Here is a 19,754-nt window from a genome sequence, read left to right on the forward strand (position 1 = left end):
AAGGACATACTGCTCATCCGCGGACCAGGCCCAAATCCCAGACACTCGTAAAAGGAAGAGGGCGTGTTCTAGAGGCTGGCGTGCGGGATACCTGACGAGACTTCGTCTGCGAGTGGATTAACCGCCTCTACCGTTCGTTCTATTGGCGAGCGTGCGATCACTGGAGAGTAGACTGGACGAGCTCCGTTCGAGACTATCCTATCAACGGGACCTGAAGAACTAACATCCTGTTTCTCAGAGTCGTGGCTGAACAAGGACATGGACAATATAAATCGAGCACATTTTTCTATACATCAGCAGGACAGAACGGAAGCTTCTGGTAAACTCAGGGGGGGAGTTGTGTGTCTCTTTGTTAACAACAGCTGGTGCGCGATCTCTAATATTCAGGAAGTCTCGAGGTTCTGCTCGCCTGAATACCTTATGATAAATTGTACACCATATATTACAATTTTTCGTAGCTGTCTATTTACCACCACAAACCGATGCTGGCACTAAGACCTCACTCAACCAGCTGTATAGGGCCGTAAGCAAACAAGAAAACGCTCATCCAGAGGCGGCGCTCCTAGTGGCCGGGGACTTTAATGCAAGAAAAATGAAATCTGTTTTCTACCAGCATGTCACCTTTGCAACTAGAGGCGAAAAAACTCTAGATCACCTTTACCCCACACACACAGAGCTCCCCCTCACCCTCCAATTGGCTAATCTAACCACAACTCTATCCTCCTGATTTCCTGCTTACAAGCAAAAACTCAAACAGGAAGCACCAGTGACACGCTCAGTACGGAAGTGGTCCGATGAAGCGGATGCTAAGCTACAGGACTGTTTCGCTAGCTCAGACTGGAACATGTTCCGGAGTTAATCAGATGGCATTGAGGAGTTTATCACAGTCACCGGCTTCTCTAGTTCATCCGATGATTGAAACGATGACTCCAGATGTGGAGTGTATCTTTGTTTAATTGTAGAAACATGTAGTTAACGTTCCACATGTAGATGCTTGGTGTTTGAATAATTGTTAACAGATACTTTGTTTCCTTCTCTTCTCTTTTATCCTCAGGCCCCTCTGAGCCCCGGAGACCCAGGAAAGGACTGACGAGAACGCCATGGCTTAAACCCTGTGCCCCACTAGACACCTGTCCCCCACCCTGACCCCCCTCCCCCCTCCCTCCCTCCCTCCCTCCCACTGTCCACAACCCCACCCACCTCAGTCTCTCCCTGTTCCCAGCCTCCCTAACCCTGGGCAGCGCCCCCCCCCCAGTCTCTCCCTCTCCCCGGCCTCCCTAACCCTGGGCAGCGCCCCCCTCTGGAGACAACATGATGATGAGCCTCCAGAAGGACCACGCCATGGGCTCTGACCGGGACCTTCAGTCCTCCACCTCCTCCTCAGTCAGCCTGCCCTCCGTCAAGAAGGCCCCCAAGAAGAGACGTCTGTCCCTGGGGAACCTGTTCAGACGGCGCCGGGAGCCCAAGAGGAAGTCCAAGGAGCTCCGAGGAGGAGGAGGAGGAGGAGGAGGAGATGCCATCGCCAGCATAGACAGCATCCACTCAGACCTCATGCTAAACGATAAGAACTCTGCCTACTCAGTGGCAGGAGCTGCCTGCACCTCCTCCCTAGTGGCCTCATCTTCCTCCTCCTCTTCTTCCTCCCGGGGTCCAGAGCTGCTGGAGTGCCCGCTGTGCCTTCTACGCCACTCCAGGGACAGTTTCCCAGACATCATGACCTGCCACCACCGCTCCTGTGCGGACTGCCTGCGCCAGTACTTGCGGATAGAGATCAGTGAGTCGCGCGTCAACATCAGCTGTCCAGAGTGCTCCGAGCGGTTCAACCCCCACGACATCCGCATCATCCTGGGAGACCAGCCCCTCATGGAGAAGTATGAGGAGTTCATGTTGAGGCGATGGCTGGTGGCTGACCCTGACTGCCGCTGGTGCCCCACCCCCGACTGCGGGTAAGATCCTAAGCTCAGACACACAGGGCGGGCCACACTGAGATTTCTGGATCAGATGAAATCATTTTGCGTCTAACAATATTAGCACGTTTGGCAATGGATTTGAAATCCTATTATGGTCTAAGCCCAGTCTTAGATATGAGTATAAATTCAGCATTTTCTGTCCCTGAAACCAGGGATGTTTTCATCTAAGCCTGAGCTCTGTTTGTCCCTCCATTTCCCTGGCCAGTAATCTCTCTGTGTTAGAGAGAGGAGAGGGAGTGTATGCTAGCCTGTGACCTCCAGCTGTGTGTCTGGACCTCTGCCAGCCTGCTGCCTGGCCTGCCTCAGTGGAACAATAGAGCAGAGTAGGGCTGGCCAGGCAGTCAGGCCTGCAGTGAGCAGAGTAGGGCTGGCCAGGCAGTCAGGCCTGCAGTGAGCAGAGTAGGGCTGGCCAGGCAGTCAGGCCTGCAGTGAGCAGAGTAGGGCTGGCCAGGCAGTCAGGCCTGCAGTGAGCAGAGTAGGGCTGGCCAGGCATTCAGGCCTGCAGTGAGCAGAGTAGGGCTGGCCAGGCAGTCAGGCCTGCAGTGAGCAGAGTAGGGCTGGCCAGGCAGTCAGGCCTGCAGTGTGCTGACTGCATTGTTTAGCTTTAAAGCCATTGTGCAATTAGTAGTGCTGAGTGATTTAGTGCATTTTGAAGTCTGTTCGATAAAAAAAAAAAATGATTCACGTTTTTAAAATTTCAGTTTCGATTATTAAAACAGTAAATGCATTATGAAGTAATGACATACAAATTATTTTAGTGCTGGAGCCTGCCGAGTGGCTGGCTTCCGGGTTAAGTGAGCAGTGTGTCAATTTCGTGATATCCAATTGGTAGTTACAGTCTTGTCCCATCGCTGCAACTCCCGTACGGACTCGGGAGAGGCGAAGGTCGAAGGCCATGCGTCCTCCAAAACACGACCCTGCCAAGCCGCACTGCTTCTTGACACACTGCTCGCTTAACCCGGAAGCCAGCCGCACCAATGTGTCGGAGGAAACACTGACACGAGTCGCCACAAGGAGTCTCTAGAGCGCGATGGGACAAGGACATCCGGGCCGGCCAAACCCTCCCCTAACCCGGTCGACGCTGGGCGATCGAACCCGGGTCTGTAGTGACGCCACTCGGGAGGCCCCCCTCGGAGTTCTATTGGATAAGTAACTCTCCAACCATGTGATGGCAGGTGATGTGAAGCCATAATACGTTTTTAAAAAAAAGTTTTTTAAATAACAAATTATGATAAATAACATCAAAGGCTGAACTGAAATCAACCAATACAGCTCCAATTATCATCTTATTATGCATTTATTTTAGCCAATCAGTCATCTGAGCCAGTGCAGTATAAGTTGAGTGCCCTTCCCTATATGCATGCTGAAAGTCAGTAGTTAACTTGTTCTTAAAAAAATAGCATTGTATTTGGTCAAACACAATCCTCTCCATCCGTTTACTAAGAACAGGCAGCAAACCGATTTGGTCGGCTGTTACTCAGCAAAGGGTGCTTTACGGTTTCCTTCCACGCCTAGGGACACACTCCTTTAGGCTTTGGTTAAAGACATAGCAAATAGGGGTGGGATCAGTCTGCTGCCAGTCTAGATAGTTTCCATCTAGGCTGTCTACACTTCACTTCTGTTTGTCCACTTTACTAGTGAAAGTCATTGAAATGATTGGCTATATCAAAAGCTTTAAATGACCCATCAACTTCAATGAACGATAGAGATGAATTGGGTTTTCCACCCATAATATTATTTAAGGTGCTGAAGTCTTTTTCCATAGTTTTTAAGTAATTTATCTTGTTTTGGTAATGGAATTTTAGTTACAAAATGTCTCAATTGCCAGTATGTCAACCAGTCAGCTGAGCAGCCTGACTTGTTGACCACCTTTTTTGCGTCATTTCTTTGAACCATTCTTCAGTTCATCGATCCTGAGGGCTCCAACAGATCTCACAGGAAGTTTAACAGGTGCATGCTTGTCAACAACTAGCTAGAATAATTTTACAAATACTCCCCCAAGTGCTGCATCTGGATTCTCTTCCTTACACACATCAGACCAACATACATGTTTTACATCCTCTGTAGCTCAGCTGGTAGAGCACGGCGCTTGTAACGCCAAGGTAGTGGGTTCGATCCCTGGGACCACCCACACACAAAAAAAAATGTATGCACGCATGACTGTAAGTCGCTTTGGATAAAAGCGTCTGCTAAATGGCATATTATTATTATTATTATTATTATTATAAAGAGTCCTGAGAAATGTTTTTGTATGATCTCTTCTAAATTACTTTAGGACCTGCCTTTTGGTACTTTGGCTTTCCTTGTTATTGCCACAATGTTATGGTCACTACAGCCGATGGGAACTGATATTGTTATGGTCACTACAGCCAATGGGAACTGATATTGTTATGGTCTCTACAGCCAATGGGAACTGATATTGTTATGGTCTCTACAGCCAATGGGAACTGATATTGTAATGGTCACTACAGCCAATGGGAACTGATATTGTTATGGTCTCTACAGCCAATGGGAACTGATATTGTTATGGTCTCTACAGCCAATGGGAACTGATATTGTTATGGGTACTACCAGCCAATGGGAACTGATATTGTTATGGTCACTACAGCCAATGGGAACTGATATTGTTATGGTCACTACAGCCAATGGGAACTGATATTGTTATGGTCACTACAGCCAATGGGAACTGATATTGTAATGGTCACTACAGCCAATGGGAACTGATATTGTTATGGTCTCTACAGCCAATGGGAACTGATATTGTTATGGTCACTACAGCCAATGGGAACTGATATTGTTATGGTCACTACAGCCAATGGGAACTGATATTGTAATGGTCACTACAGCCAATGGGAACTGATATTGTTATGGTCTCTACAGCCAATGGGAACTGATATTGTTATGGGTACTACCAGCCAATGGGAACTGATATTGTTATGGGTACTACCAGCCAATGGGACCTGATATTGTTATGGTCACTACAGCCAATGGGAACTGATATTGTTATGGTCACTACAGCCAATGGGAACTGATATTGTAATGGTCACTACAGCCAATGGGAACTGATATTGTTATGGTCACTACAGCCAATGGGAACTGATATTGTTATGGTCACTACAGCCAATGGGAACTGATATTGTAATGGGTACTACAGCCAATATTCTCCAGATAGTGCCAGTCTACACTTGGCGTCCTATAGCAGATCATATATATATGCTGGTATGAAGAGATGGCACCACAGGGCTCAGGCTGCTGGTATGAAGAGATGGCACCACAGGGCTCAGGCTGCTGGTATGAAGAGATGGCACCACAGGGCTCAGGCTGCTGGTATGAAGAGATGGCACCACAGGGCTCAGGCTGCTGGTATGAAGAGATGGCACCACAGGGCTCAGGCTGCTGGTATGAAGAGATGGCACCACAGGGCTCAGGCTGCTGGTATGAAGAGATGGCACCACAGGGCTCAGGCTGCTGGTATGAAGAGATGGCACCACAGGGCTCAGGCTGCTGGTATGAAGAGATGGCACCACAGGGCTCAGGCTGCTGGTATGAAGAGATGGCACCACAGGGCTCAGGCTGCTGGTATGAAGAGATGGCACCACAGGGGCTCAGGCTGCTGGTATGAAGAGATGGCACCACGGGGCTCAGGCTGCTGGTATGAAGAGATGGCACCACAGGGCTCAGGCTGCTGGTTGCTTGGTGCCTGGCGCAACAACGTGCTGTCTCTGACTCACTGAACATTTCCCAAGTAGTGGACAACATTTCATGTGATGTCTACCACTAACAGCAGCTCTGTATTACTGTCCTGGTTCACCGTGCAGCTGAAAGCACTGCTGGTTAGAGGGGATATGGGAACCAGCCTGTAGAGGGACTGACTGAGGAGAACACACACATGTTGGAGCAGCCAATCAGCTCTGGGAGGGAGGGGCCAATGGTTCCAGCTTAACTTTAGCCCTTCTGTGATTGGTGGAGCTATGTGTTAAGAGTAGAGGGCTGGAGCAGGAGAGAGGCTGGCAACATGATGGGCCAAACCACCAGTCCTCTTCTCCCTGTCTCACTATGGGCCAAACCACACACTCAACCCTCCTCCCAGTCCTCTTCTCCCTGTCTCACTATGGGCCAAACCACCACTCAACCCTCCTCCCAGTCCTCTTCTCCCTGTCTCACTATGGGCCAAACCACCAGTCCTCTTCTCCCTGTCTCACTATGGGCCAAACCACCAGTCCTCTTCTCCCTGTCTCACTATGGGCCAAACCACCAGTCCTCTTCTCCCTGTCTCACTATGGGCCAAACCACCACTCAACCCTCCTCCCAGTCCTCTTCTCCCTGTCTCACTATGGGCCAAACCACCACTCAACCCTCCTCCCAGTCCTCTTCTCCCTGTTTCACTATGGGCCAAACCACCACTCAACCCTCCTCCCAGTCCTCTTCTCCCTGTCTCACTATGGGCCAAACCACCACTCAACCCTCCTCCCAGTCCTCTTCTCCCTGTCTCACTATGGGCCAAACCACCACTCAACCCTCCTCCCAGTCCTCTTCTCCCTGTCTCACTATGGGCCAAACCACCACTCAACCCTCCTCCCAGTCCTCTTCTCCCTGTCTCACTATGGGCCAAACCACCACTCAACCCCTCCTCCCAGTCCTCTTCTCCCTGTCTCACTATGGGCCAAACCACCACTCAACCCCTCCTCCCAGTCCTCTTCTCCCTATCTCACTATGGGCCAAACCACCACTCAACCCTCCTCCCAGTCCTCTTCTCCCTGTCTCACTATGGGCCAAACCACCACTCAACTCTCCTCCCAGTCCTCTTCTCCCTGTCTCACTATGGGCCAAACCACCACTCAACCCTCCTCCCAGTCCTCTTCTCCCTATGGGCCAAACCACCACTCAACTCTCCTCCCAGTCCTCTTCTCCCTATGGGCCAAACCACCACTCAACCCTCCTCCCAGTCCTCTTCTCCCTGTCTCACTATGGGCCAAACCACCACTCAACCCTCCTCCCAGTCCTCTTCTCCCTGTCTCACTATGGGCCAAACCACCAGTCCTCTTCTCCCTGTCTCACTATGGGCCAAACCACCACTCAACCCTCCTCCCAGTCCTCTTCTCCCTGTCTCACTATGGGCCAAACCACCACTCAACCCTCCTCCCAGTCCTCTTCTCCCTGTCTCACTATGGGCCAAACCACCACTCAACCCTCCTCCCAGTCCTCTTCTCCCTGTCTCACTATGGGCCAAACCACCACTCAACCCTCCTCCCAGTCCTCTTCTCCCTGTCTCACTATGGGCCAAACCACCACTTCAACCCTCCTCCCAGTCCTCTTCTCCCTGTCTCACTATGGGCCAAACCACCCTAACCCTCCTCCCAGTCCTCTTCTCCCCTGTCTCACTATGGGCCAAACCACCACTCAACCCCTCCTCCCAGTCCTCTTCTCCCTGTCTCACTATGGGCCAAACCACCACTCAACCCTCCTCCCAGTCCTCTTCTCCCTGTCTCACTATGGGCCAAACCACCACTCAACCCTCCTCCCAGTCCTCTTCTCCCTGTTTCACTATGGGCCAAACCACCACTCAACCCCTCCTCCCAGTCCTCTTCTCCCTGTCTCACTATGGGCCAAACCACCACTCAACCTCCTCCCAGTCCTCTTCTCCCTGTCTCACTATGGGCCAAACCACCACTCAACCCTCCTCCCAGTCCTCTTCTCCCTATGGGCCAAACCACCACTCAACCCTCCTCCCAGTCCTCTTCTCCCTGTTTCACTATGGGCCAAACCACCACTCAACCCTCCTCCCAGTCCTCTTCTCCCTGTTTCACTATGGGCCAAACCACCACTCAACCCTCCTCCCAGTCCTCTTCTCCCTGTCTCACTATGGGCCAAACCACCACTCAACCCTCCTCCCAGTCCTCTTCTCCCTATGGGCCAAACCACCACTCAACTCTCCTCCCAGTCCTCTTCCCTGTTTCACTATGGGCCAAACCACCACTCAACCCTCCTCCCAGTCCTCTTCTCCCTGTCTCACTATGGGGCCAAACCACCACTCAACCCTCCTCCCAGTCCTCTTCTCCTGTTTCACTATGGGCCAAACCACCACTCAACCCTCCTCCCAGTCCTCTTCTCCCTGTTTCACTATGGGCCAAACCACCACTCAACCCTCCTCCCAGTCCTCTTCTCCCTGTCTCACTATGGGCCAAACCACCACTCAACCCCTCCTCCCAGTCCTCTTCTCACTATGGGCCAAACCACCACTCAACCCTCCTCCCAGTCCTCTTCTCCCTGTCTCACTATGGGCCAAACCACCACTCAACCCTCCTCCCAGTCCTCTTCCTCCAGTTGGACTCGATACCTGCTGGCTCAGTAGGAATGGATGCTGTCTTTTTGTCATTGACCTGCTGGAAAGGAGAGGACGGAGCAGGAAAGGAGAGATGAGGCCTCACTCTGGTGAGAGAGAGTCGAGGGCAGATGGTCCATCCATTAGCCTACTGTGTTAACTCCATCACATGACATTTACATTTGACATTTTTTGTCATTTAGCAGATGCTCTTATCCAGAGCGACTTACAGGAGCAATTAGGGTTAAGTGCCTTGCTCAAGGGCACATCGATCGATTTTTTTAACCTAGTCTGCTCGGGGATTCGAACCAGCCACTTTTGGTTACTGGCCCAGCGCTCTTAACCGCTAGGCTACCTGCCGGCCTATATATTATATCATCAGCGTGATGCTGCAGGCTGGCCTATATATTATATCATCAGCGTGATGCTGCAGGCTGGCCTATATATTATATCATCAGCGTGATGCTGCAGGCTGGCCTGGCTCCGAGTGTTGCGTGTGGCAGCAATGCAGGGTCAGTGCCTTCAGAAAGTATTCATACCCCTTGACTTATTCCACATTTTGTTGTGTTACAGCCTGAATACAAAATGGATTACATTTATTTTCCCCCTCACCCATCTACACACAATACCCATAATGACAAAGTGAAAACATGTTTATAGAAATGGTTTTATTTTTTATTATTTTTTATTTGAAATTCAGAAATATCTCATTTACATAAGTATTCACACCCCTGAGTCGATACTTTGTAGAAGCATCTTTGGCGGCGATTACAGCTTTGAGTCGTCTTCAGTATGCCTGTATCGGCTTTGCACATCTGGGTTTGGGAATTTTCTCCCATTCTTCCTTGCAGATTTTCTCATGCTCTGTTAGATGGGGAGCGGCAGTGAACAGCAATCTTCAAGTCTTTCCACAGATTTTCAATGGGATTCAAGTCTGGGCTTTGGCTGGACCACTGAAGGACTTTCACATTCTTGTTCTAAAGCCATTCCAGCGTTGCTTTGGTTTTATGCTTGGGGTCATTGTCCTGATGGAATTTAAATCTTCGCCCCAGTCTAAGGTAATTTGCATTCTGAAGTAGGTTCTCATCAAGGATTTTCCTGTATTTGGCTCCATTTATTGTTCCCTCTATCCTTACCAGTCTCTCAGTCCCTGCCGCTGAAAAGCATCCCCATAGCATGATGATGCCACCACCATGCTTCACGGTAGGGATGGTGTTAGACGGGTGATGAGCTGTGCCTGGTTTTCTCCAGACATGGCGCTTTGCATTCGGGTCAAAGAGTTACATTTCTGTCTCATCAGACCACAGAATATTTTGCCTTTATGATCAGAGTCTTTCACGTGTCTTTTCTTAACTCCAGGCGTGCTGCCCTTTTCTCAGGAGATGCTTCCGTCTGGCCACTCTCCCATAATTCCCAGATTGGTGAAGTGAGGGAGAGACTGTTGTCCTTCTGGTAGGTTCTCACATCTCAGCCAAGGAACTCTGTAGTTCTGTCAGAGTGGTCATTGGGTTCTTGGTCACTTCCCTGACCAAGGTCATTCTTTCCCGGTTGCTCAGTTTGGTCGGACGGCCAGCTCTAGGCAGTCTGGGTATTTCCATATTTTTTTCCATTTCCTAATGATTTAACTGTACTCTTGGAAACTTTCAACACTTTAGAAATAGTTTTATACCCTTCCCCAGATATATGCCTCATCACAGAGATCTATGGACAGTTCCTTGGACTTCATGGTATAGTTTCTGCTCTGACATGCACTGTCAACTGTGGGACCTTATATAGACAGGAGGGTTTCTTTATAAATCGTGACATCTCAAGGATGATCAAAGGAAGTTGGATGCACTTGAGCTCAGTTTGGATTGTCATAACAAAGGGGTGTGAATACTTATGCATTTTAGATATTGCTGTATTTCATTTTCAATTTAAAAAAAAGAATAATCTAAAAACGTGTTTTCACGTTGTCATTATGGGGTATTGTGTTTAGATGGGTGAGGGGAAAAACATATTTAATCCATTTTGAATTCAAGCTGTAACACAACAAAATGTGGAATAAGTCAAGGGGTCTAACTGTAAGTCGCTCTGGATAAGAGCGTCTGCTAAATGACTAAAATGTAAATGTATGAATACTTTCTGAAGGCGCTGTAGATCCATTCTCTCTGTCCGGTTTGTCCCCAGTGTTCTCTACCTGCCTGCCTGCCTGGCTCTGCCATACAGGACACTTAGTAATCCCCTAGTCATGTTGTTCTGTTTAAAGTTGTTAGCTAATTCCCTTCCTGACTGGGTGTTGGCAGAAAGCCAGGCCCAGGGTGTCTGTTGTACCACGAGGCTGGGATAGGGAGGGAGGGACGGACAGGGAGGGACAGACAGGGAGGGATGGAGAGGGATAGGGAGGGATGGACGGGAGGGACGGGGAGGGAGGGACAGGGAGGGACGGACAGGGAGGGAGGGACAGACAGGGATAGGCAGGGACAGGGAGTGATGGACGGGGAGGGATGGACAGGGACAGGGAGGGATGGACAGGGACAGGGAGGGAGGGACAGGGACAGGGAGGGATGGACAGGGACAGGGAGGGATGGACAGGGACAGGGAGGGAGGACAGGGACAGGGGAGGGATGGACAGGGAGGGATGGACAGGGCAAGGGACAGGGAGGGATGGACGAGGGACAGGGACAGGGAGGGATGGACGGGAGGGACAGGGACAGGGAGGGATGGACAGGGACAGGGAGGGATGGACAGGGACAGGGAGGGATGGACAGGGACAGGGAGGGATGGACAGGGACAGGGAGGGATGGACAGGGAGGGATGGACAGGGACAGGGACAGGGAGGGATGGACAGGGACAGGGACAGGGAGGGATGGACAGGGACAGGGACAGGGAGGGATGGACAGGGACAGGGAGGGATGGACAGGAGGGAGGGATGGACAGGGACAGGGAGGGAGGGACAGGGAGGGATGGACAGGGACAGGGAGGGATGGACAGGGAGGAGGGAGGGACAGGGACAGGGAGGGAGGGACAGGGAGGGAGGGACAGAGACAGGGAGGGATGGACGGACAGGGACAGGGAGGGAGGGACAGAGACAGGGAGGGATGGACAGGGAGGGATGGACAGGGACAGGGACAGGGAGGGAGGGACAGAGACAGGGAGGGATGGACAGGGACAGGGAGGGATGGACAGGGACAGGGAGGGATGGACAGGGAGGGATGGACAGGGAGGGATGGACAGGGACAGGGAGGGAGGGACAGGGAGGGATGGACAGGGACAGGGAGGGAGGGACAGGGACAGGGAGGGATGGACAGGGAGGGATGGACAGGGAGGGATGGACAGGGACAGGGAGGGAGGGATGGACAGGGACAGGGACAGGGAGGGATGGACAGGGACAGGGAGGGAGGGACAGGGAGGGATGGACAGAGACAGGGACAGGGAGGGATGGACAGGGAAAGGGACAGGGAGGGATGGACAGGGACAGGGAGGGATGGACAGGGACAGGGACAGGGAGGGACAGGGAGGGAGGGACAGGGGAGGGATGGACAGGGACAGGGAGGGATGGACAGGGACAGGGAGGGATGGACAGGGACAGGGAGGGAGGGACAGGGAGGGATGGACAGAGACAGGGACAGGGAGGGATGGACAGGGACAGGGAGGGATGGACAGGGACAGGGAGGGATGGACAGGGACAGGGAGGGAGGGACAGGGAGGGATGGACAGAGACAGGGACAGGGAGGGATGGACAGGGACAGGGACAGGGAGGGATGGACAGGGAGGGATGGACAGGGAAGGGACAGGGAGGGATGGACAGGGACAGGGACAGGGAGGGATGGACAGGGAGGGAGGGACAGGGAGGGATGGACAGGGACAGGGACAGGGAGGGATGGACAGGGAGGGATGGACAGGGAGGGATGGAAAGGGACAGGGAGGGAGGGACAGGGAGGGATGGACAGGGAGGGATGGACAGGGAGGGATGGACAGGGACAGGGACAGGGAGGGATGGACAGGGACAGGGACAGGGAGGGAGGGACAGGGAGGGATGGACAGGGAAAGGGACAGGGAGGGATGGACAGGGAGGGATGGACAGGGAGGGATGGACAGAGACAGGGACAGGGATGGATGGACAGGGACAGGGAGGGATGGACAGAGACAGGGACAGGGAGGGATGGACAGGGAGGGATGGACAGAGACAGGGACAGGGAGGGATGGACAGGGAGGGATGGAGAGACAACATGCACTAGGGTTTAGATCAGCAAGGGATCTGCATAGAAATCGACAGGGACACAGCCAGATCAACAGTCAGGGGCAATAGCATACATAGTAGTCACGTCATAGATGTAGTACAGATTTAACAGATTGACCAATGGTGATAAATAGTGAAGAGAACAGGAGAGATCAACGTGGTACACCTTTAGGAACAGTGACCAGCGATGGCCTGAGTTCTGTCACTAAGGGATCATCAGTGAAGACCATGGACAGGGACAGGGAGGGAGGGACAGGGAGGGATGGACAGAGACAGGGACAGGGAGGGATGGACAGGGAAAGGGACAGGGAGGGATGGACAGGGACAGGGAGGGATGGACAGGGACAGGGACAGGGAGGGACAGGGAGGGAGGGACAGGGAGGGATGGACAGGGACAGGGAGGGAAGGGACAGGGAGGGATGGACAGAGACAGGGACAGGGAGGGATGGACAGGGAGGGATGGACAGAGACAGGGACAGGGAGGGATGGACAGAGACAGGGACAGGGAGGGATGGACAGGGACAGGGAGGGATGGACAGGGACAGGGAGGGAGGGACAGGGAGGGATGGACAGAGACAGGGACAGGGAGGGATGGACAGGGACAGGGACAGGGAGGGATGGACAGGGAGGGATGGACAGGGAAAGGGACAGGGAGGGATGGACAGGGACAGGGACAGGGAGGGATGGACAGGGGAGGGAGGGACAGGGAGGGATGGACAGGGACAGGGACAGGGAGGGATGGACAGGGAGGGATGGACAGGGAGGGATGGAAAGGGACAGGGAGGGAGGGACAGGGAGAGGGATGGACAGGGAGGGATGGACAGGGAGGGATGGACAGGGACAGGGACAGGGAGGGATGGACAGGGACAGGGACAGGGAGGGAGGGACAGGGAGGGATGGACAGGGAAAGGGACAGGGAGGGATGGACAGGGAGGGAGGACAGGGAGGGATGGACAGAGACAGGGACAGGGAGGGAGGGACAGGGAGGGATGGACAGGGAGGGATGGACAGAGACAGGGACAGGGATGGATGGACAGGGAGGGATGGACAGAGACAGGGACAGGGAGGGATGGACAGGGACAGGGAGGGATGGAGAGTTTTTAAAAACAACATGCACTAGTTTTAAATCAGCAAGGGATTCCTGCATAGCTATAAAATCTGACCGTAGTTTTGACACAGCCAGATCAACAGTCGGGGCAATAGCATACATAGTAGTATCACTTCATAGATGTAGTTTAAATTTAACAGATTGACCAATGGTGTTTATATAAATAGTGAAGAGAACAGGTCCCAAAAATCAACCCCTGTGGTACACCTTTATGAAATTCAGACTTAACCCCATCAATCACGATGGCCTGAGTTCTGTCACTAAGATCATCATGAAACCATGGACAGGCGTCAGAGCTCAGGCCTATCAAGGGCAATTTGTTCAATAAAATAGCATTATCAAATGCTTTTGACAGGTCCACAAACAAAGCAGCACATTTCATTTTAGTGTCTAAAGCGTTGACAAGATGATTAACAACTAAAGTGGTTGCTGTAATAGTCATATGCCCAGGCCTAAACCCCAATTTGATTTACATTCAAAATACATCTGTCAGATAAAGAACAGCAAAGTTGTACATTTACCAAGGATTGAAGAATCTTAGCTAGACAAGGAAGCGTTGAAATGGGGTCAGGCAGCTAATGAATGAACAGGAGAAAGCGTCATGGTTACATTTACATTTTACATTTACGTCATTTAGCAGACGCTCTTATCCAGAGCGACTTACAAGTTGGTGCATTCACCCTATAGCCAGTGGGATAACCACTTTAACCACACAATTTTTTTACTTTTGATACCTAAGTATATTTAAAACCAAATACTTTTACTCAAGTAGTATTTTAATGGGTGACTTTTACTTGAGTCATTTTCTATTAAGGTATCTTTACTTTTACTCAAGTATGACAATTGGGCACTTTTTCCCACCACTGCATACACTACACTCAGGAGAATCATTTCATAGCATGCAGGCAGTTCAATGGGTCCGTTTCTGCTTTCATTGGCTACTGAGACGACTTCAGAAACACACTACATACTTTCCAGCCTCTGTAGTCCCCCAGTCTATCCCCTCTGTCTTTATAGCCAGACGGTGTTCAGGCCTCCTTGCTTGGCTGTGTATCCCCTCTGTCTTTATAGCCAGACGGTGTTCAGGCCTCCTTGCTTGGCTGTGTATCCCCTCTGTCTTTATAGCCAGACGGTGTTCAGGCCTCCTTGCTTGGCTGTGTATCCCCTCTGTCTTTATAGCCAGACGGTGTTCAGGCCTCCTTGCTTGGCTGTGTATCTCCTCTGTCTTTATAGCCAGACGGTGTTCAGGCCTCCTTGCTTGGCTGTCTATCCCCTCTGTCTTTATAGCCAGACGGTGTTCAGGCCTCCTTGCTTGGCTGTCTATCCCCTCTGTCTTTATAGCCAGACGGTGTTCAGGCCTCCTTGCTTGGCTGTCTATCCCCTCTGTCTTTATAGCCAGACGGTGTTCAGGCCTCCTTGCTTGGCTGTGTTCATCCTGCTGCTCTTAAGCTGCTGGCAGCCATGTCCTTCTCTTCAGGAATGGTTTGAGTTAGCTGGAACTTTCTTTTCCCTCAGCAGAGCACAGTTAGAGCTATCCACACAGTCAGTCTGGTTCTTAGTGTTGAAGCCTACTGCTGTTTGTTACAGTCCACACAGTCAGTCTGGTTCTTAGTGTTGAAGCCTACTGCTGTTTGTTACAGTCCACACAGTCAGTCTGGTTCTTAGTGTTGAAGCCTACTGCTGTTTGTTACAGTCCACACAGTCAGTCTGGTTCCTAGTGTTGAAGCCTACTGCTGTTTGTTACAGTCCACACAGTCAGTCTGGTTCTTAGTGTTGAAGCCTACTGCTGTTTGGTACAGTCCACACAGTCAGTCTGGTTCCTAGTGTTGAAGCCTACTGCTGTTTGGTACAGTCCACACAGTCAGTCTGGTTCCTAGTGTTGAAGCCTACTGCTGTTTGGTACAGTCCACACAGTCAGTCTGGTTCCTAGTGTTGAAGCCTACTGCTGTTGGTTACAGTCCACACAGTCAGTCTGGTTCTTAGTGTTGAAGCCTACTGCTGTTTGTTACAGTCCACACAGTCAGTCTGGTTCCTAGTGTTGAAGCCTACTGCTGTTTGTTACAGTCCACACAGTCAGTCTGGTTCCTAGTGTTGAAGCCTACTGCTGTTTGTTACAGTCCACACAGTCAGTCTGGTTCTTAGTGTTGAAGCCTACTGCTGTTTGTTACAGTCCACACAGTCAGTCTGGTTCCTAGTGTTGAAGCCTACTGCTGTTTGGTACAGTCCACACAGTCAGTCTGGTTCCTAGTGTTGAAGCCTACTGCTGTTTGTTACAGTCCACACAGTCAGTCTGGTTCTTAGTGTTGAAGCCTACTGCTGTTTGGTACAGTCCACACAGTCAGTCTGGTTCCTAGTGTTGAAGCCTACTGCTGTTTGGTACAGTCCACACAGTCAGTCTGGTTCCTAGTGTTGAAGCCTACTGCTGTTTGGTACAGTCCACACAGTCAGTCTGGTTCTTAGTGTTGAAGCCTACTGCTGTTTGGTACAGTCCACACAGTCAGTCTGGTTCCTAGTGTTGAAGCCTAATGCATCTCTGTACTGCCACCAGCTGCAGGACAGACAACCAGGGGCGCAACTTTCACTGGGGACGGGGGGGACGGAGACGGGGGCATGTCCCCCCACATTCTGAAATAGCATTTTTGTCCCCCCTCCAGTTTTAGCATGGGAATGTGATACAAAACGAGGCAATGATGTGCTTTAGGACCATGCGGACGCCTCAGAGCGGTCGGGTAGGCTGTTTAGGAGTGTTTCTCTGACCTAGATTAATATATATATAATAATTGTCCCCCCCCACTTCTAAAACCAAAGTTGCGCCCCTGCAGACAGCCATAAGGCTACCCTCAGTCTGTTTCGCTGGCTATGGAGCAGCAGCAGCACTGTGACTGGTCCCAGATCAGATGATGCAGGAGAATACATTAGACCTCCAGACTTACTGCTCCTCAGTGGCCCATAGAGGACATCAGAGCATTCCTCCTGATGGTTACACCATCTCTGTTTCCTCCTGATGGTTAAACCATCTGTTTCCTTCTGATGGTTACACCATCTCTGTTTCCTTCTGATGGTTAAACCATCTCTGTTTCCTCCTGATGGCGCCTTCCTCCTGCTCCTGCTCCTCCTCCTCCTCCTCTTCCTCCTTCTCCTCCTCCTCCTCCTTCTCCTGCTCCATAACTACTGATCAGGGCCTAAAATTAACTTTTTGATTCACCAGCCACTGTGGCAGGTAGATTACAAAATCTACCAGCCACTCAGAATTTTTTACCAGCTAAAATATTTTTTCGCCTTAATTACATCAAAAAACACAACATTTAATAAAAAATAATGGATGGCCATGCTTTGTAATGTTTCTAAAACAAGAAATATATTAGTAATGTGGTATATTACTCAATTTAATAATTGTTTTGTCTTTTAATCAAAATATCAGACAATATGTTTAGCTGCCCATTTAAGGGCGGGAGTTTTATGCCTGTGCTCAGCGTCTCCAAAAATGAATCTATCAGCGCTTCACTCATTGCACACAGCGCCGCTGCGCGAGGTGGGTTCTAGGATGTGTGTTTCTTTGTGCATCTGAAACAAAGCAGCAAAAGTTTCTCCAACCCCAACTCACACCTGCGCTCGTACTTTACTTGGAACTATTTTTATTCATAGGACCTTGCAAATTGAGCACCCGCCAATGTGGCTGGTGAAATAGACATCCTTAACTGCCAATACCTAAATTGACCCGCATTTGGCGAGTGTAAATGTTAAGCCCTGCCACTGATCCAGCCTCACATCACCACTGATCCAGCCTCACATCACCACTGATCCAGCCTCACATCACCACTGATCCAGCCTCACATCACCACTGATCCAGCCTCACATCACCACTGATCCAGCCTCACATCACCACTGATCCAGCCTCACATCACCACTGATCCAGCCTCACATCACCACTGATCCAGCCTCACATCACCACTGATCCAGCCTCACATCACCACTGATCCAGCCTCACATCACCACTGATCCAGCCTCACATCACCACTGATCCAGCCTCACATCACCACTGATCCAGCCTCACATCACCACTGATCCAGCCTCACATCACCACTGATCCAGCCTCACATCACCACTGATCCAGCCTCACATCACCACTGATCCAGCCTCACATCACCACTGATCCAGCCTCACATCACCACTGATCCAGCCTCACATCACCACTGATCCAGCCTGGAGACTCTCTGGGGGGCTGTTGTGTTCTGGCCAGCTGAAAGACTGCCCCCTTTCATTGAAGCCACGAAGTTCAAGGCCGACCGTAGTACTGCAGACATTGTTAGCAGAAAACAGGATCCCCTGTTATAGTGAATGGGTAAATGGCTATCTTCGTGGTCAATCTGTGTGTGAATAAATACACATTTCAAAGACAATCATGGTACCAATAATTGCTTCTAATAAACCAGATATATTTCCTTGCACTGATTATTTTAAAATTGCACACAGAAGTTCTAAGGATAATTTAGTAGCTAACGGCAGCCTGCAGTACCCTGGTCGGCCTTCAACTTGAGTTACTCAATGAGAGGGGGCAGCACTGAGCTAGCCTGCAACATCACTTCCTTGGCTTCAAATGCATGCACTGAGACTCAGATTTCTCACTTTGAAATGTATGCAAAACTAAATCCATTGCTTGGCATACATTTTAAAGTGAAAAATCTTGAGTCTCAGCGTAATTCCGTTACCGTGAAATTGCCCATGCGCTATTCAGTCTTCACATAGGAATGAATGGTGTCACGTGATCGATGGCTTCGTCCGTATACATTAGTACTGCTAGATTTGAGGAATCTGAATGAATGAACAGATAGAAACAGGGGTTTCCAGACTCCTGCACATTGAGCACAGATTGCATTGTATCCATTTCTCTCCTGCAGTCAAGATGTAACCCTGACCTGTTTGTACCTCTGTTTTGTCCCCCCAGGTATGCAGTCATTGCCTTTGGCTGTGCCAGCTGTCCTAAGATCACGTGTGGGCGTGAGGGGTGCGGCACAGAGTTCTGCTACCACTGTAAGCAGCTGTGGCACCCCAACCAGACGTGTGACGCCGCCCGGCAGCAGAGAGCCCAGAGCCTGAGGCTGCGTGCCTTCAGCTCCTCGTCTCTTAGCTACAGCCAGGAGAGTGGTGCTGCAGGTAACACCCACTCCAGTTGAGGTTTAGGTCTAATCGAATGCTTTGAACCAAATACAAACTTTGAAAACAAGATGTAAATACGTTGTTTTAAACTTCTTAAAGTTACTTTCATTACTTTAAGTAGGCTATTTTAACCATAGGTGATCAGTCTGCTGCTACAGGTCTGGCGGAAAAGAACCCGATGGGGACTCGTTTCGGCTTATGGATTATGTGTTATGGATCCGTGTTATCAATATGTCAGAGGACAGAATAACAAACAAGGTTCTCAACTGGGATACAGTGCATTCGGAAAGTATTCAGACCCCTTTTTCCACATTTTGTTACGTTACAGCCTTATTCTAAAATGGATGAAATTAGTTTTTTCCCTCATCAATCTACACACAATAACCCATAATGACAAAGCAAAAACAGGTTTTTATAAATTTTTGCAAATTCAGACCCTTTGCTATGAGACTCAAAATGGAGTTCCGATGCATCCTGTTTCCATTGATCATCCTTGAGATGTTTCTACAACTTGATTGGAGTCCACCTGTGGTAAATTCAATTGATTGGACATGACTTGGAAAGGCACACACCTGTCTATATAAGGTCCCACAGCTGACAGTGCATGTCAGAGCAAAAACCAAGCCATGAGATCGAAGGAATTGTCCGTAGAGCTCCGAGACAGGATTGTGTCGAGGCACAGATCTGGGGAAGGGTACCAAAACATTTCTGCAGCATTGAAGGTCCCCAAGAACACAGTGGCCTCCATCATTCTTAAATGGAAGAAGTTTGGAACCACCAAGACTCTTCCTAGAGCTGGCCGCCCGGCCAAACTGAGCAATCGGGGGAGAAGGGCCTTGGACAGGGAAGTGACCAAGAACCCAATGGTCACTCTGACAGAGCTCCAGAGTTCCTCTGTGGAGATGGGAGAACCTTCCAGAAGGACAACCATCTCTGCAGCACTCCACCAATCAGGCCTTTATGGTAGAGTGGCCA

General features: G+C 50.5%; 1 protein-coding gene across 1 annotated transcript in view; it reads left to right on the forward strand.

Moving 5' to 3' along the window:
• Positions 1–1,183: 1,183 nt before the first annotated feature.
• LOC121555773 (E3 ubiquitin-protein ligase RNF19A) overlaps positions 1,184–19,754 on the forward strand; it is a gene marked incomplete at its 3' end in the record, with an annotated part of 36,046 nt that continues 17,475 nt past the window's right edge. The window contains exons 1-2 of the mRNA XM_045214128.1: positions 1,184–1,946; positions 18,568–18,776. Coding sequence (XP_045070063.1) covers positions 1,312–1,946; positions 18,568–18,776 — 844 coding nt within the window. The remainder of the gene's footprint in view (positions 1,947–18,567; positions 18,777–19,754) is intronic.

This window comes from Coregonus clupeaformis, unplaced genomic scaffold (genome assembly GCF_020615455.1).
Source record: "Coregonus clupeaformis isolate EN_2021a unplaced genomic scaffold, ASM2061545v1 scaf0200, whole genome shotgun sequence".
NCBI classification, from domain to species: Eukaryota; Metazoa; Chordata; class Actinopteri; order Salmoniformes; family Salmonidae; genus Coregonus; species Coregonus clupeaformis.